This window comes from Gallus gallus, chromosome 10, assembly GCF_016699485.2.
Source record: "Gallus gallus isolate bGalGal1 chromosome 10, bGalGal1.mat.broiler.GRCg7b, whole genome shotgun sequence".
In the NCBI taxonomy this organism is placed as follows: Eukaryota; Metazoa; Chordata; class Aves; order Galliformes; family Phasianidae; genus Gallus; species Gallus gallus.
Window position 1 is genome coordinate 17,931,149 of NC_052541.1, and position 26,407 is coordinate 17,957,555.

General features: G+C 51.5%; 1 protein-coding gene and 1 long non-coding RNA gene across 2 annotated transcripts in view; one reads left to right on the forward strand and one right to left on the reverse strand.

Moving 5' to 3' along the window:
- Window positions 1–21,205, reverse strand: part of IGDCC3 (immunoglobulin superfamily DCC subclass member 3) — an 83,512-nt gene extending 62,307 nt beyond the window's left edge. The window contains exons 1-2 of the mRNA XM_413904.8: window positions 20,912–21,205; window positions 12,369–12,674 (exon numbers count right to left, since the gene is read on the reverse strand). Coding sequence (XP_413904.2) covers window positions 12,369–12,674; window positions 20,912–20,981 — 376 coding nt within the window. The 5' untranslated portion in view covers window positions 20,982–21,205. The remainder of the gene's footprint in view (window positions 1–12,368; window positions 12,675–20,911) is intronic.
- Window positions 20,945–25,745, forward strand: LOC121111630. The gene is made up of 2 exons (XR_005862756.2): window positions 20,945–22,299; window positions 22,558–25,745. It is a non-coding gene; the product is annotated as an uncharacterized LOC121111630 (long non-coding RNA).
- The last annotated feature ends 662 nt before the right edge of the window (window positions 25,746–26,407 follow it).

Sequence of the window (26,407 nt, forward strand, 5' to 3'; positions counted from 1 at the left end):
TGGCACCGGCCATACGTGGAGCTCTCACGTAATGGTTTGACTCCGCTAGCAGCACCCAGGGTGGAGACTGAATTATGGCCGGCGTTGCGTTTGGTGTGAAAAATAGGTGTTATTAATCTAGGATAATCTACTATATGTCGGGGATTACGCTGCTCCTCTCGCTTTCCTTAAAGCCAAGCCCATGGGGAAAGTCTTTAGAAACAGATCAGACCCATAAAATCCTTCTGTTCTATGGGAAGTTTCTGAAAGCAGGAAAAATCTCCAGAACAAAAGTAAATCCCAAGTAGGGCCAAGATTCACCACTTGAGGCTACAGGGGGAAGGGGAAGCTGCAGTAACATCGACGTGGGGTGGTTATAGGGTGCAGGAGACAACCCAGAACACATCCCAAAATCCAGGAGACAACCCAAAATAAAGGTAGGAATCTTTAAGCTCAGATCTCAATTTTTATACACAGCTGCTCCCAGTGCAGAGTTGGGAGCTCACCCATGTACAAGAATATCCCATGTTTTATTGATCATATTGAAAAAATAGAGAGCACATCTCCTGAATGCCCAAACCATGGGCACGACACCGCACCAACCAGAGCCCCAAACCACCCTCTCAGTTCTGCACTCTGAGACGTTGCCTTCGAGCTCATGACCCCAAGCCTACTTTGCAAAGACTTAAATGCCATCACTCCACATACCAGCAGGAAAAGGAAAAAAAAAAACAACACAGAATGAGATGCACAAACCCATGCTCTAACGAGGAGAGAAACTTCCAGTCCTGAAGCAATTGTCAGCTCCTCATCCTGCAAAGCGCACCGGACTGCCGCTACGCTGCTTCCATAACACACAGCAGTGATCAGCATTAGGCCTTCCTAATGTGTCTCTGAAACAATAGCAATTACAGAGTCGCCCATTCATATCTAAAGGCTTAGCAGACTACAACTTCCCTCAGGAGGCTAAAGACATTTCATCGAAGCAATTATATTTACGTTGCATTAAAGTACTTTCTGTAGAGCCCCACAGTCACCTTTATACATAAGAAGCAGAGCGGTAATGAGGAGCCCTCTCAACCCATCCAAACTCCTCCAAGCAGATTTTTTTGCCTGTTTAAAGACTGCTAAAACACACACACATCAGGGTTTCTCGCTGCCTTCTTTTTAGTGTTATTACACTCGCTCACCCGTGGGATCTGACATGCAGATTGGAGCCTATTTACATGACAAGGAGCCAAAATGGAAGACAGTCATCAGTTTATTCCACTCTCCCAGCTCTTGGAGTCTCATCAAGGAGCCTGTGATGTCTGGCAGTGTCACAAGACCCCAACTTGCGGCGTTCCGCACCTCTACCAACCTCAGCTCTCATTATGGTGAGATGCTTTCAAGCATGTTTTTCTCTCCACAAATCACGTACAATAGAAACAGGACTTCAGTATAGGAGAACAGCTATAAGTCAACAGATAAGCTGAAGGAATGAATAATTTGGTAGGTTTAAATTTCAAGAATTCAGAACCAGTGTTGTAATTTTGGGAGGGGAGAGAGAGCCTGACTCAGAGCTTTTGAACACCAGAAGCCGTCAATACCATACAGTACTTCTCCTGCAGGAAGCAGAGCAGCTCTCTAGAGATATTCCACCTATGTATTTCAGAGCATGCAGCCAAAATTGTGATGTCCCAAAGCCCTGCAATCCAGCAGCTGAAAACCTCTCCCCTCTGAGCGACTCCAGCTGCTCCTTCCCAACACCCCTGGGGGTCCTGGTCCATGCCAGCAGCACACTGGGCAGCACACACAGCCATCCAGGGCTGAAAAGACATCTCTTGCAAAGCATTCAGCCTAGGGGAGATTTTAGTGCAACAGCTCAGAGCGCTAAGGAGGGAACAGCTTCCTTGTGTTCAACCCCTGCCTCAGATTTGGGTTCCCCATCTCCCCTCCCAAGCACTGTGCATTGCAGGGCAATAGCTACCGCAGCTCTGCACACTGGTGCTGCCCAGCTCAGCAACCCAAAGGCATTGCCCAGAGGCTGGAAACCAGCAGCCTCTGCAGCTAGCAGAGCAGCCTGCAGGCGTGAAACCCATCCCTGCTGCCTTGCTGGACACTGCTGGGAATGCCATGGGCTGGGCTGGTCGCATTGTCATGTCACATCTAAGCTGTCTTGGCCTAGGGATGAACTTGTTGCCATGGTAGGAGTCAAGGCATGTGTCGTGCTGCCGGCACGGCTTTTTGTTGCTTCGTTCCCATCCTCTCACAGCACTGGAGCAGCCCGGCAAAAGCCAGCTGAGCGGAAAGCCCGAGGGCTCAGCACTGCACTTCCCTGCTGCCTTTCCCCTGGGCTGCCTCCCACTGGCACGACACCACAACAGGGGATAGATGCCAAAGCATTGAGGCTGGAGCTCTGACCTCTGCAGAGCACTTTAAGGGACGGGAGGCAGCTCACTCAACAAGGAGGCTGTCTCCTGTAATATCACCCTGGGCACAGCCGATGCGTTATTGCTGCGGGGATGTTTGTCACAGCCACAGCATCTTTTAAAACTCCTCTCAGCTTTGATTAGCCTCGGTAAAACGAAGGGTCTCTCTCATTCATACATTAATGAGTTGCTGAGGTTGGTATCCCTCGTCGCTATGGGCTTTAACAAGGAGAAATGCAAAGGTGGACTTAAAAATGAAAGCACCACTCCTTCCTGAGCAGCGGTTTCAGTGCCTCTGAGATTACAAGGCAGCGATGCTCTGCATGTCAGCAAGCCTTGCCAAAATAATGAGCCTGCTTCCGTCCCAAACAGCTCCTGTTGCACTGGAGAAATGAGCAGAAAGGTATTATGGGCTCACACTCACCAGATGGATGTCCTGCTTTGTTCTCCGCTTACAGAAAACCCTACACATACAGTTTGGATTATCTTCATTGTAATTCTAATCACTGCCTCTCTGCAAGGGAGGGAGGGAAGGAGGGATCCTTGCCTTGGTCAGGAGAGCTAATTAAAAGTTGTGAGCCATCCAGGCTCCTTCGCATGCTGGAAGCACTCTTTGGAAGAGCAGGTAATCTCTCATTCTTGGGGGAACCTAGTTAGTGAAAGAAAAATTAAGCAGGCTTCCCTTGGGCAGGGCGCTGTGCAAGCACAAACCCTGCTTCTCCTGCAGGAGAACCACAGAGGTGCTTCACATGGATGTCAACTATACAGAAAGGTTTGTACGTGGTCCATGGAAACTTGCCCCCGGGTGCACAAATGCCTCTGTATGTGTATCGAATGCTATGTTTTCTAAGTAGCTGCCTAGGAGCTGTAATGGGGTTGGACGGCTCCAAGCAGGGTCAGGGCCCCAGCCCAGACTCAACCAGCTGGGAGGGGACCGGGAGGATCAGAGCCTCCATCCCCAGTTCCAGAGAACAGATGGCTGTCAGGAGAGGTGCCCAAGGTCAGTAGGATGCCATCAGAGGAGCCAGGCTTCCCAAGGCATCAACAACCACACTGCTTTGGCCAAAGCAGTCATACCTGAATCCTTACAGCCAGCCCCCAGGTGCTGTGCTTAGGGTGCAGACAAGTCCCCATCACTTTGATATGTGATGGGCACCCCACTGCTCTGGGTTCCTGGGACAGACCCTACTGAGCCCCAGGTGTGCCCCGGAGCATCTCCACACCCCTCTTTTGCACAAGCCCTGCATCTAAAGACAGATTTTTCCCGATGTTCATAAAACATCTCCAAGCCTTATTACCTACAGGCTCACTTAAGATAAATTATTTTTATATGGATCTCTTCTTCTCTTCCCTCTTTATTTTGTAGAGGGATTTTGAGCTGACCTACCTCTCCCCTCCCTGTGCATTAAGATCACCACTGAAAGAAGCAGTCAGGACTTTCCCTGTCACTGCACAGAGCTTAAGATGAAGCAAAACCCTCAACCAAAGTCTGAATGTCTCACAGCCCACTGGGAGGGAGGAGACTTATGGAAAACAAACACCACCAAACCTCAGAGCTGTTATGTGAAAACCACAATCCCAAACTGTGCAGGAGCCAAGCCACGGGCCCCCACTGCACAGGATGGTGGCAGGGCAAGCAGAGGAGATGCTGAGCTGCTGGGAAAACACACAGCAACGGGCAATCACACCAAGAAATGAGGGGAAACAGGACTGCTGCTGTTGCCTGATCCTTGGGGAGGTTTACTCAATAGCATGAATCTGGTCTTGGCTTCATGGGAACCCAGCTGCCCCGGGGAACCCTCCTGGCAAAAGGACACTCTAGTTAGTGCTTGAACCTTCATGCCCAAAGCAAATCCAAACACAAGCAAACAGGATGCATTTCTACTACCAGAAGGATGCGCAAACTGACTTCAAATGGCACAGCTTCGACATCTGCAAACAGCTTACCCCCAAATACACATTAACTCTTGCTTTTCCTTTCATGTGAAGACTTGGGAGTGGCCAAAGAAACACAAGAAAGATCTTACTCCTGATGCTGGCCAAAACCATCTTGCTGTGATCCTCAATGACGTGATGCGGCAGGATTGCTGCCCCTGCCCTTCCTGGGCACAGCAGGCAGGAAAACACTTGGTTTCCCCTCGATGAATAAGCACAGAAGTATTGATCAAATGCAGCAGAGCACAATGCTGTTGCTGAAGTATGCACACACAGTCTCTTTTCTGCTACCGCAACACCGCCGCTCATTTACACACCAGCAGCCTAAAACTCTCTCTTTTGTACATCTAAATTGATCCTCACTCTTAATTAGCACTCTCAGTCGCAGCTAAATTTCATTTGTTTCTTCCAAATGTGGCCTGATCCATTGTCCCTCTCCTGTGACCTGTGAAAATTAGTCATTGAGCTCAGTGACAGTGGTAAGTGCGAAACGCTGCATCAAAGAGACATAATGGGGGCCTCAGGACTGACAAAAAAACACCATTAATCAAGGCATGCTCAAGAGGTGCCAACTTACAGAGGCATGTGAGTGGTGCTGGTCCCAGGGAGGAGGGACAGGAGAGGATTCTCCATGGCTGCCAGCACACAGGGAACATCTCTGCTCCTGGAAACATCCCAAGGGTTTGTCTGCCTGCTCTCTCAGGGCTCTGCTTGGTGCGAGCAGTGGGGATGGAGCTTGTCTCACACTACCACTGCTCTGCTCCAGCTGCAGCCTGGCCCCTACTGCTGTCAGGAGCGATGTGCGGGACACCCCATGGGATCACGAGGGGAGTGTCAGCACTTCCTCCTGTGCTTCTAGAGCTGACACAAGTGCCTGCAGGCTACCAGAGCTGAACATGGCATCATTCACACAGTAGAGCCCAGCGCTGAGCCCTTGCATCACCCCAGGGCTGAGCCAAGGAGAAGGCACGGACAGCACCGCCAGAGCACAGCAAGGCAGTACCTGGGACAAAGCCACCACACGGAGCCGGGCTCTGCAATACGACTGCAGCTGAGACGTAAAGGGTCCAGCTTTAGCTGGTAGGGGCAGAGAGACTTTCAACGTCAGAAATCCAAAGCTAAGCGGAAAATCTCTGCAAAATTCCAACCTCCGTAGCCAAGCGGCGTGCTGAAACCCTGTCCTGCAAATCCACACCGTTAAACAGAATAACTTGGACTCAGCAAATCCAAATGACTCTCACTTTCAAGGTCCTGCATTCAGAAGCCCACAATGGAGAACAATGAGGTAGAGAAAAAAACGAGGATCTTGACGCCGCATTCAGAAGGCCATCTGGTCCAGCCGGCGCAGCCAGCGCTGGGAACGGGCAGCGTCGTGGGTTGAGATTTAATCTGAGCCACTTATTGAGTGACCTCAGGCGAATCGTTTGACCTCCTTTTGCCTCAGTCAACCCAACTGTAAAATTGGGTTTAAAGCAAGAACCTCTCTGAAAACCATATGCTGTGCCAAGGAGGAGTGGGAGCAGATCCCCTTCCCAGCAACAGGGCTGTGATGGGGGGTCAAGCCAAAAGTGGAGCAGAAAAGACACGACCCAGCATCCCAACCGCTGACCGCTCACTGGGTTCATCCCTCCCATCTTCACACCGCGCTGAAGAAGCACGCAGGTCCCCATGCAGGGACTCGCATGTGAGAGGGGTCACTGGGGGACTGCCTCTGCCCGTCTCACTTCTGCACCCAATGACCTCAAACATCCCAAATCAGGGTCCTCAAATCCCAATCTCACAGCGGGATCAGGGCGAACTACACAGCCCTGAGATATCTCTACCTACAGCTTCCTACGGTTCTTTATTTATATACATTTTGGCCATTTTCAGTAATTGTGAGTCACAGGTATGACCAGAGCTTCGAGGGAAAAGCAGCAACACTCTCCTTTAACTTGCAGATACTCGCTGTTACCCACCAGATCAAGAGCATTGATTGCTATGGTCAGACACCCTGGAAAGTCGATTCCTTCTCACAGCCTTGCCAATGAAGGGCAGCAGGAACACAGCCCCCTCTCACCTGAGCACCAGCACTGCGTTGGCCTCTTGGCAGGCTTGCAGTGAAGACGCAGATGAAACAATTCCCCAGCTACCGTGGGTCCCCAGCTTGCCCCCAGGTGCTCACAGGGCTTTGCAACGCCACTGACAGGCACAGGGGTTTGCAAAGGGCAAATCATCCCATGTTCAGAGATGGTGGGAGGGTTCAGCCTTTGCAGGATATGAGAATGAAAGCCATACCTGTGGCACCGTGCTAATATCCCAGGCAGAGAACCGGGGAGCATCCCCACACTGCAGAGATGGTAGAATTTCGTCAGCTGTGCTCCAAGAGTTAATTGAGACAAATAACTCAACAGTGCTACCATTAATGAAATTCTTCTGATATATTTCCCCCGAGCTTTCTATAAATGACTAAGTGACATTACTGCCTGCAGTGCAAACCCCCTGTATGAGAGATAACATTGCCGGAGCGAAGGTTGGCGCATCCCCGTTAGAAGCCTTGCGGAGAAGTGTGAGATGATATTTAAATAACTATCACACTGCTACGAAATGAGCAGCCGAGAGAAATATGGCCTTATAATGCGCTCGAGTCTCAGGATGAATTCTGGCTCTTAGATGCAGACATTGAAATGCGGCGGGTGGTTAAGTGACAAACTCTTTTAATCCCCCAAATCGACGAGAATTGCCAGCCAAATCTCCCCACTCCCCCCAGTGCCTCCTAAATCTGTATGTTTGCTTTGCAGCACGTGTGGGGCCACAGTGTAGATGCAAGAGGCAGCATCATGTGAGCCAGCGTGTCCTGGAGGCAGCAGGAAGAGCTGATGGAGGGAAATAACCCACTCACCATCATCTCCCTCCCCTGGAAACCTCTCAGCCTTTTTGCTCCACTCCATCTTACTTTTTCCTCTCCTTTTCCTGTAGTTCCTCTCGGGTATTTCTCCCCCTGAGAACCACTGCTACGCACCCAGAATTTGTCCTGGGTTCACCAAGACAAACTGTGAGCACGCAGAGCACAGACATCAGAAGGATGGAGGAAGTTTTTCCCCCAGAGGGTGGTGACGCACTGAACAGGTTGCCCAAGGAGGCTGTGGATGCCCCATCCCTGCAGGCATTCAAGGCCAGGCTGGATGTGGCTCTGGGCAGCCTGGTCTGCTGGTTGGCGACCCTGCACATAGCAGGGGGGTTGAAACTCGATATCATTGTGGTCCTTTTCAACCCAGGCCATTCTATGATTCTATGACCAGTCAGAGAAGCGCCGCAGGTATCAACACGAAGCCCTTCTGCTCAGACCAAATATTCAGCACTGGAGAAGAAAGAGCATTAAATCCAAGCGGTCACAAACAACAATTGTGTTTGTGAGTGCAGGAAACCTGGTATGCAGCACTGGGTGTTAAACTGTGATAAACTGCAAGTGAACAGCAGCCAGAAGTTGCTGGGAGGAGCACAACTGTATCTGCACAGCAGCAAAGCGACGCCAGGACACGTTCTGTCCCACCAGCACGTGTCTCACACCCCAGAACAGACCACCACAAGAGCATCCATTCCCAGCAGCGAGAACAGCCTCGCTTGGTGCAAGCACAAGTGACAGGCAGGGCTCTGCTCACACTGAAGGCACAGAAAATCCCATAGCAAACCCATGTGTTTAAGGTCTGACTTCCCAGACTCAGCCTGCGTCCCAACAGCAGCACTGCCCAGGAAATACCTTGGTGACAAATTTGGTGCCACCTTATATAAACCTTAATTTAAAATGCTAACTTCATAATGAGTGGAACAAAACTGTGTAAAAACATTTCCCACTCTAAGCCTGGTTTGATCCCCCCAGTATGGCCTTCTTTTGTAATTACATCCCTTTGTGATCTCGCACTAATGCCTTGTATTGTGACCCATAAAATAATCAGCCCCCTTTGTCTCTCCCTAATCCTTTTAGACTTCCTTCTTGTCTCTACACTCTTATAAATGCTGCCATTATTTGGGCTCAGCAGCTCTTCCCACCACCCCAGAGCCTGGAAAAGGGGCTGCAGGTTAAACCCTGAATGTATTCCGTGCAGAGAAGCTGAACCGATGGGAAGATGTGGGCTGCTTGGAAAACCCTGCAACTCCCAACCTCCTCCCCTCAGCAGCAGCTTAGCAGGGAAAACAACTCGTGAGCATGCATATTCAGTAGACATCCCTCTTTTTATATTTTGTAAATGGCCTCCAGACCCTCGGCCTGGGGGTCTGTGGGGAGAGCAGGCTGACCCCAAGCTGGGCTGAGGATGGCCAGTGGGATGGAGGAATGGGATTCAGGGCTAGATGCAGAAGGGAAGGGGTAAGGGAGCCCTGTGGACACAGGGGATGCATGGTGCTAAGATGGGTGATGAGTGGTCCCCTATGGCAAGGCAAAGGAGGAGAGTGGCACTACCAGCCCAGGTCCGTCCAGAGCTGCTCTCACACCCAAGCACTCACACACTGGGCAGGCCCGTTTCAACAAGCTTCCATAAATGTCCCTGGATCCAAGTTGCACGATTGACTTACTTCCTCTTTTCTAATCTTTTTTTAATAGCAGTGGATCAAACAGTGAAAATTGCTACTCTCAGGCTGGATACGTGCAGAGCCTGAACCAATACCCAGTTAGATGGTGATTTCCAATTAGTGGTAACTGCTTGTTATTGAGTGATATAATCAATGGGTCTTACTCCACTGGCCGGGCTGTGATTTATGATGATGCAGAGCCAGCTCCATCAAATTACAACATTGGCAAAAGGGCTGGAAATGCCACGAGACAACATGAGGAAGGCTGAGCTGAGCAAAGGGCAGCGGTGAGAAGAAAAGTGGAATCAATACCCAGAGCTGTAAGAGAGCCACAGGTGGCTGCGGGTCAGGGAGCTTCCAAAGGAGTGGGCTCCAGAGCTCAGGGGGTGTCTTCACCCACAGACAGCAAAGGCAGTGAGTGCAGATGGGCTCTGCTTTCTGGATGAGAGGGACAGCCACAGCCAGGCTCTCCTGGACACCGCTGCCTCTGGAGAATACCAAACTGATGTTAATTAAAACAGCACCGAGTCATGCGAAATTATGAAACTGTCATTAGGAAAAAGATCTGTATTCAATAAACTGACCAGATCGTAAAAACATGCTGCAATCCACCTCTCCAGCCTACACACCAGGCTCTGAACGGGCACAGAGACAGCAACCGAGAGCACTCCAAGCAGTGTGCCCGGCAGGGGGTGGGAACGCCGAGGGTCCCTGCCTGGCTCAGCCACACGTGCACTGCTTGCACACTCATTCAGAAGGAGGTGACAGCACAAAAATACGACCAATGTGCTTCACACACAACTTGCCACCCCACAGAGCAGACAAGATCCGCTTCCCTCCGCTCAGTATCTTTGCTTACTAAGGACGAAATACAGAAATTCCCAAAGAGTTCAGGCAATTTCATGAGCCCATTTGTAGGAGGAAGGTTTCCATAAGAAGTGCTCACCCCATGGGGAAACTGAGGCAGGGGAGTAATGAGATACGGGGTGGATGGGGCTGCCAACATAGGCTGCCCTGTTTCCCACTTCCACACACACCCATCACCACGGCGGAGTTACAAACTGCAGCACCTCGGTGGTTTCCAGCCTGTGCCAAAGCTGTGCTCTCTCTGCCAGGCGGGGATATCCGCCCTCCCAGCGCCAGCAGAGCCGCACGCGCCGCGGCTGCGAGCCCCATATTCTTCCACTTAAACTTCGCTTCACGCCAAGTGTCAGAGTACATTTGAAACATAAAAATATGATACCCAGCCCACATTTCCTGAATGCAAATATGTACATTCCTCCGAGCCAAGAAGATTATATTCCAAGCAATAATACAAAGCCGGGGTCTGTAACGGTGATATGAGACTAACAGCGTGCCTTTGAAGACAGCAAAAAGTGCAGCAGAGCTCTCGAGGGGCTCCGCTCTGTCAGATCCCTTTTATTCCTCGGTAGCACGGCCTTGATCAACTTTCAAGATTTTTGTTTGCAAAAGGTTTCTGTTTCTCCTTTGCTTTTGTGCTCAGATGTCAGGCTCAGAGGGAAGAAGAGATGAGCGCTGGGATGAGGTTTTACCCACCGGCAGTGTTTACTTTGCTCTGCACAGGTCTTCGCCAGCACCCATGGCTTCAATGCAGCGCTCTCCTAAGATGGGGCTGACAACCCTTTGTTTGATTTGATTATCTGGAGCATAGAAGATCACTGTTACCTGCATATAACCACCCTGAGATACAGAGGCTCAAGGGTGCAGCTGGGATCAGTTCTCAGGAGGTAGAAGCGAGCCCTGTGCTCCCACCCAGCTGAGCAGGGCAGCAGGTTACACCTGCCCACAGCTTCCCCCAATACACTCCTGTTATTGGCAGAAGCTGTGACATCGAGGCCAGGAGCCCTATGTTCTGTGCTGGCCTCACCCAGACATCTTCTCAGGGCCTGAAGCCAGAATGGGCTCCTGAGCATCTTCAACGTGATCCCTTTTTTGTTTTGATTCGCACGAAGACGGCTACAAAAGGAAATGCTATTCAGGGACACACAGCACATCACATACATATTGATGCCGGAGCCGAGATAACAGTGTTTATTGACAATCTGCTATCCCAAAGGTAATTCCTCTGGCTCTCATGTCTCCTGCTTACAGGTCTGAGAAGTCTGACACTGTGCTTGCACGTCAGCCAGCTCCCAGCTCATAAATGCCAGAGCCATTCACAAAAGCGCTCCGAGGTTTAGCACCGCAAGACTGACAAGTTTTAGATCCAGCTGCTAATCTGGCACGGACCCAAAGCTCTTGGCTCCTGGACAATGTCATTTCTTACACTACTGAAAAGCTAGGTTTGCAGATGGCCACTTCATGCACTTGGGAATTGTTACACACAAGGGCTGAAGTGTTCCCTTGGTGGGCTGCCAGCGGACCCCAGCGCGGCGGGGAGCGGGACGCAGCACTTCAAAGGGCCCCCCAGGCTGGGGACAGCCACCTGGGGACCCGGGGTCTGGCCCCATACTTTGCCATAGACTTTTCTGCTTTGCACCAAGAAAGCACGGGGTAGCTTGCATATACAATGGAAGAGGTAGTAAGGGGACTGCACACCAAGAACAGTGGTAACCACCTTCCAAACAAGTTGGAAGGCAATTCAATAAAACTTAACAAATCAGCATTTGGCCAGGTCTCAGCAGGATCTCATCAGACACCCATGTTCCCAGCTTTACAGAAACTATACTCAGCAGCAACTTCTCACTGCAAGCAAAAACAAGGAGCAGCAGTATGAGGGCAAAGCCAGCCATCTACACAAGGACAGAAGCCACCGTGAACAGCTCCTGAGCTCTGCTTTCAGTCTCAGGACAAACCCACAACCAGAGCTGGCAAGGGGGAACCCACCAGCAGACATCCCAAGAGGACCACAGCCACTGTAGCATTTCCAAATGCAAGGGGCTGGAGTTGCAGCCAGCCCTGTAATTCTACCTCCCCCACCTTTAAATTTCATTCCCTCGCTGACATTTTCATCTCTCTCCTCCTCCAGGCTCACCTACCAGACTATCTGTCTGGTGTTGTTAGCCTTGCCCCCAAAGGCACTGCCGTGCTTGGTAGTAAATAAGACCTTGCTGCCTCCACACTGTCTGTCTTAAAAAACAAAATGAGAGAAACCATGACCTTCTGAAGGTCTTTGCCTCTGGTTTGGGAAGCACTGCCTGCCAAGCAGAGTCCAACCACACTGCAAAGTTGACCCTGGTTTCAACCTCCCCACCGTGGGCTGGCTGTCCCCCACCAGCTCAGGCCACTCAGGGCCCCATTCATCCCTGCCTTGAGCACCTCCAGGGACGGGGCACACGCAGCTCTCTGGGCAGCAGTGCCAGGGCCTCACCACCCTCCGAGTAAAGAATTTCCACCTGACATCTAACCTAAATCTCCGTTCTTTCAGTTTAAAACCATTCCTCCTTATCACCGTCAGACCATGCCTCCCAGCAAAGCCAGAGCCCGCAGCAGAACTACACCATGAGGCACAGACAGAACAAAGCCTGTACTTACTCGCTGCCTGGATCTTCGCCTTCCGGCTCACCACCAGCCCGTAATGGTTTTGTGCCATGCAGTCGTACTCGCCCTCATCCGAGGAGCCATCCCCCCGGACCCTCTGGAAGCGGGAGACGTACAGTGAGCCGTTGGCCAACATGAAGGCGTTCTCGCTATCCACGATCATGGCGCCGTTCTTTCGCCACGTGATGGTGATGGGCTGGATGCCCTCCACCTGGCAGTAGAGGATCAAAGGCTGCTCCTGCACCGCTATGTCATCGCTGGGCTCCACAACGAACGCCAGCTCAGAGGAGTGACCAAAATCTGAAAAGCAAAGAGAGAGAGAAGGGCAACGTGTCAGTAACGCGTCCGCAAGACAAAGCAACGGCCAGGCGGAGGCAGCTAACAGGCCATGATGAAAGCATTTCAGAAAAGCAAGAAACCTTTGGGCACGCTTTGCATCCAAAAGCTTTGCCCTCAAAATCCCAGGGTTCGGTTTCAAAAGGCACATCCACAGACACAGCCCCCCAAGGCTGAGATAAGTTACTGCACAATTGGTCCCGACAACAGGCAAACCCTCGCTTCCCATCCTACAGATACACACTTGTTTACTTCTTTTGCCAACAGAACGTTTAAACACTATGTCTTTGGCCTGCTATGCTTCATTTGGTCCAGCACACCTTTTTAGGGTATAATTTGCCATACAATCATGATTAGGCACTACGGAAGACGACAGAAATAGAGCTATTGTTCAAAGGTTAGCCCAAAATACACACTGACATGAAAGACCAAGAAACAGGAGTCACAGAAATATTTGAAGGGTGTAAATGCAGTGATGGAGGCATTTTTTTTTTTTAATTTTTTAAGGGAAGAGCAATGAAGAAATTCCAGAAGAGCAAGAAAACTGCAATTTCTGGGCACAGGAAAAACCATTCTGGCCGTTCTCTTGTGCAGCTCCCACAGCTCTGCCCTGACATCCAGCTTCCCCCCTTCTCCTGGGCTGCAGGGGCCCAATGCCTGAACTGGGATGCACGTGGGCAACATCTCCCAGCAAACAGCAGCCACAGAATGGTCTTTGTGATGCCTTCCTCTGGCAGACCCCAGCACGGCCAGGATCCCACCACGCTAAGGTCCAACTGGGTGGAGAGCAGATCGTTAATGCACAGGAGGAGTATCAGGGAGTTATCCTAACAAAAAAAAGGGAAAAAAAAAAGAAAAAATGTCTGTCTTTTTTTTTTTTTTTTTTTTGCTCTGCAAACCCAGTGAGATTTCTTCTTTCTTTCTGCAAATCCCCATTGCTTTCTACGGCAACTTAAATTGGATTACGGGGGATAAACATTGAGTGCAACCTGAGCTGAGGCAGATGGACGGAGCAGACAAAGAAGGCCAGGGTAGTGCAGGCAGGTCAAAGGTACTGCTGTCAAGGTATGAGTGTGTGCAGGGAATGGACAAACTCTACTTAGTGACAGACACCTAAAGCACACACTTTATTAACCCATTAAGCCTTAAAATGTCAGGCTAGCCCCAGCCATCTCAGTGATCTATGGCTCGCTGTGACTTCTCTCTTTATGAGATAGCCTTGGGGTCCTCTCTGCAAGTTACACTGCAGCCAGCACAAAGCCATCAATTACTTTATGAAAATTAAGGAATTGAGATGAATGCTCTGCATTTTTCTGCAAAGTGGACAGAGCCTCACCAGCACCTACCATGCTGGGGCCCCGTCCCATGTTATGCAGGATAAGGACCCCCCTCCTGCCTCCCCACTCAGCTTCTGGCTCCCTACAGACTGACCAGGAATTCAGGATTTAACCTAAAAGGCAATAAAAAACCACAACACAAACCCTAATGAATTAAATGCCCCATCTTCCCCCAGCTCCCCTGTACTCTCAGATAAAATAGCTTATTATTGTATGTACAATAAAGGAAGAAAGGAAGAATCAACATAATTACATGCCCTTCCCACAAAGGCTGTCATTATAATAACCATCATTAAGGCGTGTGATTGGAGATAATCATGTTTACCTCCATAAACATTCGGTCTGCATCCGAACTGCAGGCTGCTCGAGCAGCAGCAGGGAGGGCACTCACAATTAGGACTGGTGCCCCCCGACACAAACCGGGGCAGGGATGGCTGCTGGCTGCTCCTGGGGTCTCCTTGGGACTGTACCTCCAGGTGTAACACGGTGCACTGACTGCTTTGTATCCTACAGACACCTCACAGCACCAGAAGCACCCCAAATTCCTGCTCCTGGGATGCTTTTCTGACCTTGAAGAAATCCCACTGCCACTTTCCTGAGCTTCAGGGCAAGGCAACCAGCTGATGGGATGCATGAGGAGAGGGAAGCCCAGCCCCTCCATGCATCAGGCAGATAACAATTAATATAGGACTAAAGGAGAAGCCAAGCTCTGTCTTTCACCCCAACATGAGCTCCCCATATAAGCTCTGGGATGCTGCACCATCCAGTGCTGCGCACCATAAGGAACAAACAGGAGAAGCCAGTCCACAGACTGCCCAGCCTATGGTCCATGGGCTGCACAGCTGCCCTGAAGAAAACCGTGCACAAGACATGGTAGGAACTGGGCACCTTACACATTTTGTCCCCTTTGAAATATCCCCCTGCATCCACTTGGCTGTAACCACAGTGGGAATTTCCACTCAGTGGGATTAATCACATATAACGTGGATTTCAAGAACTGGGCTCTGAACAGATGAGGCTGAGGTCTGGCCTCCCAAACAGGCACTGTGGGGACAGAAAGTCCACAAGGTAGACCCCAGAGCTGGGACGAGGGACAAAGGGATGGGAGGTGAAGGCATCAGGAGGAGGTACTGGGGACAAGGGGCAGCCAGCTCCGTTAGCAGCAAGGCACAGAAACGATGGGACTGGAAGCAAATGACATTCTCAACACGCATGGAAACAGTAGAAGTGTGACTAATCGTAAGAGGGAATCACTGAGGTCGCACACGTTCCCTATAGAGTCTAAAAGCCCCAACCGTGGGCTGAGTACCAAACTCACCCATCCCACACAGCATCCCCAGCCCTGCAGCCTTATGCTCTGCAGTGCACTGCTCCTGGAAGCAGGCATGGGGCTGGGGTGAGGAGCTCACCCGTCAGAGCCCTCAGCCCTTTGCTGGGCAACTTCCTTCTCTCCCGCAGGAGGATGAAAGGAGGAGGCGTTATTAGCTCTGACGTAAAGGCCACGAGAAAATTATTGGAACCCTCATCCTACAGGTCTCCTTTTGAGAAACATTTACCATCTCCCTGAGCTATACAATAGGAGACGATATGCGCAAATATTTAACAAAAACTCCTTCCCTATTGATCAAGCAGACAGGCATACTCAGAGAAACCAATTAGCACTTGTGCTTTTGAACCAAGAGATTTATTTAGTGCTGAGAGAAAGAACTTGGAATTAATGGGAAGCTTAAAAGACACTTTGAAGTATATTTAAAAAAAAAAAAGTTTAATTATTTTTCACTTGACACTGTGATTCATGCTCAGAGCTTCAAAAGGACTCGCTCACATCCGAGTATTGTCCTTTCCCATTGGGGAAACGTGGCGTTGGCTTTCTGTCCTGTTCTTTGGAAAGGTACAGCAGCCCATCCCACCAAGAAGACCAATGCCATCAGGAATGGCAATCCCAAAGGCCCAGCTCCCAACGTCCTGCCCCATCCCTGCACTGCCCGTGGCCACAGATGGGACCTGGGCAACCCAACGTGCTGAGGGCAATCGGCCCACTGCAGTGGGACTGGACGATCTTTAAAGTCCCCTCCGACACAACCACTCCACAATCCTATAATTCACCCTTGTGGACCTGCCCTCAGCCAACACACCCAGCCCTGTCCCAGCAGCACATCCTTGTGCGAGCAGAAAGCTCTCATGTGCCCTCCCCTGATTTACTGTGTTTGTTCCCAACGTAACGCAGCATAAATCAGCAGCAACCCACCAGCAGCCATCACCAAGGTTATGCTCTGGTGCTGCTTCCATACAGCCAAAAGCAAGAATCCCCTCTCGCGAGCAGAGATCTGGGGCTTTTACAGGGGGCTGTGGGTTGGTGTTAGGACAAAGAACACGAGGGCAGGTTGGGGTGACCCAACAAAATGCAACTCCTGCTTACTGCCGGTGCTTTTATTTTTAAGCACTCCTGCACACGCAAAGAGATGGAGGAGCAGCTCTCCACAGCTGAAAGGTGTCCTCCTGCAGATTAAAACAGGTTTCAGCTGATGAAATTGGCAACCTAAAAACCCAGCTGGTGCCCCTTAAATCTCCTCCAGGCTGACCCAGACACTAACGAGAAAAGCACTACACTGCAGTAAAGTGCAAATTGGCTCTTTAGGGCATCCAGAAAAAAATTTACATGCAAAGAAGAGGAGAATAGGCTGTAGCACGCCCCACATCTTGCCGGCAGTAAAGTTTACTAGCTCAGAATTTTTTATTCCCTTTCCTTTCAGACAGAGGCTATGCAAAGTGATTTCTCCATCAGGTACCCACTTGCTATGGGACTGCAAGAGGCTCTGTGGGGATAAAAGGAGATCTCGGCCACCTGACACCGAGTTCAGACACACAGCCAGCATCTCTGCCCTGGGTTTTAGCTAAGGAAGGCAAACCCCGCTCAGAGGCACAGCAATGGCCCCAAATAATTTTCAGATGTTTGAGACCAGATCAGGCCAATCCCAGGAGGCTGCTCGTTAAGCACAGTGTGGAAGCAGGAAGCATTCCCAGCACAAAGGGCCCTTCCAGGACATGCTCCATGAGCCCTAGAGAAATGGCATAGCCTGGCAGCAGAGCTGGAAAGGGCAAAAACCTTTTCCATGCTCACAGCTCTACCCACGGGCAGGCACCCAGAGAGCACGCAGCAGCCCCACGTTGTTATCCATTCCCCACATGGTCAGCAGAGATCACCCAGATCAACCAGAAAACACCTCCCATACAAACACGGAACAGCCAAGCAGAGAAAGGATGAGTGCAGAGCTGGGCTCAGCACGGCCACGGGCACTCCGGCATCACCAGGTCCCATCACACTGCCCTGACATTTGCATGGTGTGCTGGTGGGCACACGGTGCACAGGGAGAGGTGAGGTCCCTCAGGAGGCACAGAGATTTCTGCACGCGTTGAACACTGGAAGTCTTCGCCATATCGCATTCTAAGGAAGCACCCCACTCCCTTCTCCCTCCCTTCACTTCCCTCCCCCTCTGCCCCATCGCCTCCCACTCCACAGCTCTGAAATTTGGGATGGAGGAGAGCACCACCTCAGTCATCTCAGTGCACAGCTGAGCACTACAGCACTCCCTTACCTCCAAAAGCAGAGCAAAACCCAGCCGCTTCTCTCCTGTTTTGTGCACTCTCGGGTTCCAGCAGCAAAGCTCCTCTTACAGAGCCATCCCCACAGCGACCGCGTCCTCCTGCCTCTGAGCTCCACCAACACACCCCCATGTGCAAAAAGCCAGAAAGGCAGCAAATCCTCCACTCTGGCTTTAAGTTACTGACACAGGAGCACGCTGGGTGATGTGAGCGGGCTCCTCTCGAGCAGAGGTTCAACCACACGTGATGCAGAAGCAAGGCAGAGCAGCACGCTGTGCACTTTGCCAACGTGCCTCCCTCTTCTCTTAAAGTGCAATTATTGACATGTTTGCCTCCTTAACCATCGGTTTTATGTGCTTGCCAATGGCTCCTGAACATGTGTAAACAATTATTTTTATTTTCTTGCAAAACCAAAATGTTACATATTCTTTTGGATGAACCGAGCTCGGGTAGGTTTTCATGAGCCCCGCTCCATAATTTATTAGTTTCTAAACTCTGTAAAACTAAAAGCTCCAGTAAAGTTCAAATAAGTTTGTGATTTCAAAGTAATTTTGAGCAGACTGTTCGTGTTCCTGCCCAGCGCTATTCAGCTGATTTCAATGGGAATTCTTCATCTGCAGAGGGGGGCTCCGGCATTGTTCTGTTAGATCAAATAAAAGGACAATATCCGGGGTCAGAAGCCCGGGAGCGCAAAGCACGAGGAAATTACGGTGGGGGAAGGGGGCACGGAGAGAAGCATCTTCAGCCCCAGATCCGCTGCTGGCTATGGAATGAGACCGCTGGGGCAGTGCGTGGCTTTGGGGCCACACCAACACCAGCTCTCTGTGATAGCCACTGCCCCATTGCCCCATGTCACACCCCGTCCTGCTGCCACCAGAACCAGCACGAGGTCCCCGTGGGGCTTTGCTGCCCCAGCGTAACACACAAAGGTGTTTCTGTGGGGAAGTGGGATGGGAGGTGATGGGGCTGCGAACCCGCATTTGGGCTATGTGCTGTGAAATGGGGCTCTGCAGGAGCAAGACATCACAGGGAGAAAAGTTCAGGCAGAGAGAAGAGAAGGCAGGAGGCTTTCTCATGTGCACACGTGTCGGGGGAGAGGTTTTGCAGCTCTCTGCTCTACGCTGCTTGCACAGGGGTGCTTCAGCCAAAACTGGGATCGAGCAAAGAGAGGCAGGGACCCGGGCTGCAATCTTGGATCCTCTGCCACCATCCGCTCCGAATGAGTGCAGGAGCTCACAATGTGCGTGACGAGTAACAAGGCAAAGAGCAATTTGATCGGTGCAGCATTTCCAGCTCCCTGTGCTGGGGGTGGCAGGGTAGAGTGGGGACCAACCTGCCCTGCAGCCCCATCCCTCGGCGGGCTCTCAAATCCCCCAAAGAGAGCTCAGCATCGGTGGCGCCCGCAGACACGAGCCCTGCGCTGGTCCCAGACGCAGCACCGGTCCCAAAGACACACACTGTCCCCCAGACCGCCCCACTCTGGGCAAAGCAGCAGCAGCTCCGCACCCAGAGCTGCTCCTGTTGGACCCCTCAAGAGAAACAAAGCTCAAATGTGGGCTCGAATTTCATCCACTGTCTTTGAGTAGTACCGGGGAAATGACACCAGATACCCTCTTACATATATTGAGGAAAAAGACAGGGGTGTTACACCAATTTAGGAGACGGAAGTCCTTTTTTTGCATCAAAAACCGAAAACACAAAGCCAGGCAGAGTAGGAATTAGTGAAAGCTTACGGCTTCAATAATTCAGAAGTTAAGCCTACTTAAATATAAATGACGATGCTTAATTCCGGGGCTGTTACCGAGCACAGCCCTGGTGTCCTATGCCTGCCTCTGAATGCTGGGCTCAGCAAGAACAGACAAAAGCTGCCCACCAACCAAAACAAAGAGCTCCGGGAAATTAAGAGGGAGAAAAGAAAAAAAAGAAGCGAACAGTGTCCCGCTGCTGAGCGCACCCAACGTGCTGAGCGCAGCTCCGGCATCGCTGTGGGACGTGCGGGAGCCACGCGGGTGGGACGGGCGAAGCACCCCGGGCAGCACCGTCCCTCGGTGCAGCACCTGCGCTCGTCGTCCCCATCCGCCCCTTCTGCCCCGGCCGCAGGAGGCTGTACGGGACGCAGCGGTACCTCGCTGCTAAACCCAGCGAGGGTGGGGGGAAAGCTCAGAGCTGGAAAACTTCTCATGCACAGCCAAGAGCCCGTGTTGGTCCTTTCCAATCGGACAGCACGCAGCCCAGGGGCTGCCCCATCGAACCGCAGCAGAATGCAACACGCGGGGCGACGAGAAAGCAGCAGGCAATAAACCGGGCAAGCTCAACTCAGCACGGCTTTGCTTTCAATGATTCTCTCCTTTTCTCCCCTCCAAAGGAGGTACGTTTGCAACTAACCCCACGCACTGCTGTGCTCCAGGAACCCCAGCAGAGCGGCGGCACCCATCGCCTCGCACCCCCCGCAGGTTGCTCCCGTTTCCCAACACGAACCGCTGCGAACCACGTGGCGAGGTCTGCGCTGGGAACAGCCCGCAGCCCATCTCAGAACGCCCCGCATCAGAGCCCATCTCCCGCACGCTCCCCTCCGTCTGCCCGCACCGGGCTGTTTCAAGCGGTTCCCGTTTTGCCTCACGCGACTGCTGAGCAAAAGGAGGACACGAGAGGCACGGCGCGTCCCACTGCACGGCAGCACCGCTCCGCAGCATCGCGGCACAGCGCGAGCCCCGCGTTGTGTCAGCGGGGAACCATCCCGTCCGGCGTGCTGGCAGCTCTGCCCCGGCTGGCTGCGCGGTGCACGGGCTGCACACCGAGCCGGGGAAGCACAGCACGGCACTCCGGGGTTCAGAGCGGCGCGCTGCCGGCCCCGCCGCTCTCACAGCCGCCAAAGCACCGCTCGGTCCCACTCCTGCAGTCGCGGCTTCGGGCGGGCGCAGCACCCAATGCGGCCGGGCCCCCACCAGCCGGCGGGCGTTTGTTCCCTCCGGCAGCCCCGAAATCTCAGCCCCACAGTCCCATCCTTCCACCCCACACACGGACGATACCCCGGGCGGCGCCCGGCCCCGCTCAGCCCAACGGGCGCCCGACGGAGCGGGAGCGGCGGTGGCCGCAGACGGGGAAGGGGCCGGGAGAGGCGGGGGGTCCCAGAGCGGAGAGTGGAGCACGGGCTGAGCCCCGCTCACCGAAGGGGGGGGTGAGGAACCGACCGACGGACAGACGGACAGAAAGCGGCGACGGTGCCGGCGGCAGGCACTGCAGGTCGCCCCACGCCCTTACCTCCGCAGCAGCCGAGCAGCAGCAGCAGTCCCAGCAGGCAGGCGGGCAGCGCGGAGCCCCGCGGGGCCATGGCATCCCGGGCGGGCGGCTCGGCTCCCTGAGCCCCACCGGGAGGGAGCGGCCCAGGAGAGAGGGAAGGAGAGAGGCGAGATGAGAGCCACCCTCCAGCAGAGGGAGGAAAGAAAGAAAGAAAAAGAAAAACTAAAAAAAAAAACAACAACAACCAAAAACGGGGATGAAGAAAGCAAAAAGCGGATTTCAGCGCCGCTCCCCTCCGAGCGAGCACGCCGCCGCGCCGGGCGGGCGGGGGGCGGTGCTGAGGGAGAGGGGCCGGCGGGGGCGGGCAGCGCCTTGCGCCATCTTGCGTGTCCGCCCGCAGCGCCGCGCTGCGTTCCGTCAGGGGCTCCGATCGCCTATCGCGTGCGGGCGCCGCGCGCGCGGTCCCTCAGGGCTCTTCCTTCGCGGGCGTCCCCTCAGCAGAGCCGCCTCGTGGGTCTCCCATTGCCATTCTCCTGTGAGGAGTCTTCCTCACCCGAGCTGCCTCGTGAATCACCGCTGAGGGATCTGTCCTCACCAGTCTCCCCTCGCTACTGTTCATTCATAGGTCTCTCTTCACCACAGCTGCCTCACGGCTTTCCTCTGAGAGGCATTCTCTCACTGATGCCCTCCCGGCGGCTCTCCCCTCACCGCTGTTCCCCCACAGGTGGCGGTTGGCTCGGGGCAGCCCGTGCTAGCAGTAGGGGGTGTTTTAATCGTGTCTGCCTCAGAGCCTGAACTGCTCACTGTGCCCGTCAGTGGTCATCCCTGTGTTGGAAATGGTGCCCAGGCCTGCAGCAGGGGGTGAGGTCAGGGCTCGGCCCCACAGCTGCAGTGCTTCCCCACTGCCCAGGGAGTCCCTCAGCTGTGCCCACACCTGGGAGCTGCCTCTTACCCGCCTTGAGGGCTGGTAACCACAAACGTGGCATTAAATTGGGCTGCTCAGAGAGAAGGTGCTGATGAGATGGAGCAGCTTTGGACTGCTTCTATCATGGGTTTCATTCCCAGGCTGTTTTGGAGGCCCGAACTGCCCACTGAGTTGACTGTCAGTGCCTGGAGGCAGGTGGCATCTGCAGAGAGCAGAGTGGTGGGGTTGCAGGGTGGCAGCTGGGAAGAGATCCCAAATCTGGGGAGGACAGAGGGCTTGGCTTGTCCCACCCCGGCGTTCCTTATTCTAAGCACCATCATGAGGTCACTTAGCTGGGTGAGTCATACAGCCATACTCTTTGAAGGTGCTCTTCTATTTGCTGAACAACCCAGCAGGGAAGGACTCAGCAAGGGACGAGGTGCCTAAATCCTGCCACAGCCTGAAGATAATGTCCCAGTTTATGTCCCTCCTGTCATGAAATGAGGTAATACACCCCTGCCCAGCTCTCAGCCATAATGCCAGTACAGTACCTTGGTGTCCTCCCACTGATGCTGTCCAATACTCGGTCCCTCTCTGCAAACACAACTTCCTCCTATCATCATCATTAGTAAAGTCATCTCTTCAGTGACTGCTCGGTCTTTTGTGCGTTTGTCTGAGGAGGGATGGGAAAGACAACCAACAGGAAGAAAAAAAAAACCAACAGAATTACATCTTAACTCTGTTCTCTTTGCACAAAAAGCAGGTTACTAATCCTGCCTTGCCTTGATGAAAACACTTTGTAAAGACAGGCAGTGAATTGAGACAGTTACCTGGATGGTGCACTCTGATGTGGTGGAGCCGGTTAGCATGGAAAGAAGACATCACTGCATCTGCTCTACATTAAAGGTTTGCTCATTTAGAGTAGAACTGATCCAGAAGAGGTTGCTTTCAGCGGGGAAGAATTTGCTCTGGGCTGAACTGCCTCCTTTGGCCTCTCAGGAACATCTGAATTCCTGCACCGTTGCTGACCTTTTGCACAAACTCTGCTCCTGCCTCCTGCTCCCCAGCCGTCTCCCTGGCTGCCACCATGCAAACATTTCTCTTATCACAGCCACTGCAGGCTTATAGCAGCTCCAGAGACACTACCATTGTGGTAAGCATGCTCCAGAGTCTGACCAGCCCCAAGGATGTCTTGTCAGAATCAGTAACTCCAAGGGAAAAAAACAAACAAACAAACAAAAACCCAACCTGTCAGAATGTGTTTTGTAGTGCTTCCTTCCCCCAGAAGCCAGATTTTGGATGCTTTTGCTCCTGTGCATAGGTGATGGCAAGGGTGGCAGTGGCAGGACACAGGACTGGGGATAGGCAGCCATCTCTTCAAGGGCATGACTCAGTTCAGCCCACATCTTGCAGCTGACATTGCTGACATCACTGGTGTCACATTCAGAAATCCCAAGTGTGCCCAACAGTGGGACTCATATTAAAAGCAATGAGATTTTCAAAGAAAAATGCAAGTTTGCAGCCTTTCTCAGAGTTACTTGAGGACTGCAATCTGGAGCACTCATGTTTTTCTGTGCTCTTCTGTAACTATGAAGGCTTTAAAAAGTTTCTTAGTGTTGGATGCAGGAATTTGTTTATCACACTGTGAGCAGAAATCTGAAAAACAGCCCCTCATGCAGTGGGGTCCGAGCACCATCTGTCTGTTGTCCCCCCCAAAGGTTACCCAAGTTATCCTCCATGACAGCCAGCTCAAAGGGCTCTGCTCACCCCTCGCTCAGTGAATTTCCATCAGCGCCAGTAGTGCTCCTGATTTACACCAATTAATTGCAAACTGAGGTCCCCAAGACACCCTTAGTAATTTCAGGGGATGAAGCAGGAGATTAACCCGTCTGAATTAACTTCATTTATTATTCTATGTGTAATTGTGGTTTCCCTGTCTGCTAACAGTCTGGGAGCTTTTCACTTCCATAGATATATGTGGGGTTTTAGCATCTGTTTTGTGGTTTGTGTCATAGAAGATCCAAAATCAGGGCACTCACCTGGAGGTACTGAGCTCTGCCACTCCTGGGAAGTGCTCCTGGAAGCTGCTTTTCAGCATGAAAACTCTGCAATCTGTGCTGGGCTATGGCTGGGACCAGCCCAGGCTGTGTGACAGAGGGGTGATGACATGGTGTTGCTGTATGTCCTTGGTCAGACCTCTCTCCCTCGGGCATGGCTGTAAAATACTGTACTGAGGTATGCTGCTGTTTGGAAAGCCCTGGGAGAGGCTTTATAACTGCTGGGTTATACATTGCTCGCAGTGCAGCATGTAGTATGGGGTGCATACAGCTGTGGAGCATCATCCCAAGCCACCTCCCCACATCACCAGCCCTTTGCCTCACGTTGTGCCACTTCCCACCAAGCTGTGCTGGGCAGTGTCCTATCCCAGCCGCTTACTGATTGACCTGACCAGAGCCTCGAGCTCAGTGCAGTGATATTGCCAGCTGCATCACAGCACAGGATACAGCGGTGATAAATGCTAGCAAGAGAATTAACTGCAGACAGACACCTTGCTCTTACCTTCACTCCTCTGTAATCCCAACTCCCCTGTAACTGCTCTGTGAATCCCTCTGCTGTTAACTCATTTGCTGTCTTGTTTCCAGCTGTCCCACTCGGCAGCATCACACTGAGAAGCGGGACAAGCAGTCAACCCCCCACAAAGGTCCTTCCTCGCTCATTACCTGTCATTAAGAGAAAGACTCATCGGAGTTACAGTTTGACAGAGTTCCCTTCAACCACCATCAGAGAACACTATGCTAAGTGCAGATTTATTACCTCCATAATGCAGATAAAATGAGATTTTATGGCCCTGTAGTCCTGGAAGCATAAAGCAATAATGGAAGCTATCTAGTCAAGTAGGGAATGCATCCTAGGAAGAAAGGGAGATGCATGGGAGGTTAATAGCGTTCCTCAGGCACTGCCAGACATCTTCTCACCAATATGGCTGGACACAAGCCACTAAGTGTTTAGTTTAATGCATCATCTAAGATAAGTCTCACCATCTGTTTGCTAGATGCTTCTGCTTATTTCCCAAATAAAATTCCTCAACAGTGTAATGGACAAAACTGGACTTTTTTTTTTTCTAAATAGGAATCAGCTCAATAACTGAGAAATGAGCAAGCACCGAGAAAGACCTACTAACCCCAAACTGTGCATGAAATCCCAGAAGAGTGATGTCTAAGGAAGAAAGCACTCACCATCACAACACTCCCAGCCTCCATGGTTACGAGCTCAGGCACTGAAGTGAGCATGAATCCCCAGCCCTGCTGCCACCAGCAAGCACTGCAGCTGCAACACAACCTCCAGTTAGCAGACCCGACACTGGCCCTGGGGCATCTGCCTCCACTCTCTCCATCAGCGACCTCCATCAGCTCACACAGATGAACAAGTCCTGGATCAGTTGGCTATGGGCTGCAGAAAGGTGGCGAAACCTATGCCATCTTCTCAGTGTAACACAGTGCAACACCAGAGGCACTCTGCCACACAGCCTCAGGGCTGTCAGCTGCAAGGTCTTGCTCAGGTCCATCCAGATGCGAGTTCCTCAGGTAAGCATGAGGAGATTGGAGATGTATGCAAATAGACATGCTGCCCCCTCACACCACAAGGCACAGCTCTAATCAGGCTACAGAGATACATCACAAGCATTGTGACAGGATCAGCCTTCCAGAGCGAGACTTTCTCTCAGAGTGAGAGCTGTAACAGATGGACTCATGAGACAAATTCCACTGTTTTTTTGTTGTGTGTTTTTGCAAGGTTTTTTTTTTTTTTTTAAGATTTTATTAATAATCCATTAGTTAAGGAATATAAGGACAATGTTTTCTTACACTTTAGCACTAAAGAGTATTTGTGGAGTAAGAACAGTCTCTGAAGAAAGAAAGTTATAATTAAGTACAGCATGGAACCAAATACAGACACAATCTTCAAACAAGATCAAGTTCTGGTTACACATCCTTATGCACTGTGTAGAAAGTTAAACAAAATTTCATTTTAAAATATTAGCATGGGAACATGATAACAGAATGAGGTGGTAGATTTCTGCTGGACTAAACACCCCTTTTCTAACAAGGGTACCGATTAGAAAAGACACAATGACCCCTTCAAAACACCTATTTCTAATGAGATCAAAAACATACACAGCGATCCACTAAAATGGCTGTTTTCTTATACGGTGTTTCATGGGCTGATCTCAGGATTATTAGCTAGTAACATAACAAATGCTCAAAGCCTAGGTTATAACTTAGCTCATTTTAACTATTTAAACCAGAACCTTACTGTCTGTTAAGTAAGAAAGCAAATCAAAAAGTGGAGATATTCAGCTCAGTTGTGTATTTCATCTAACAAGGATCTAAAAGAAGAAAAGGAGTAAGAATTGTGACTCTCACAGCAGCATGGGAAATATACAGTTGTGTAGCCAAACGGTAACATTAATACTACAGAATTATGCCAGTGAGACAAATTTGACATTTTAACAAAGCAAAACAATACACACTGGCAAAAAGGTGAATAGCAATAGTCTTTAGTGTTACTGAAAGGAAGCAAAGGGGGAAGGGAGCCTGATGATTAGGAACATATAT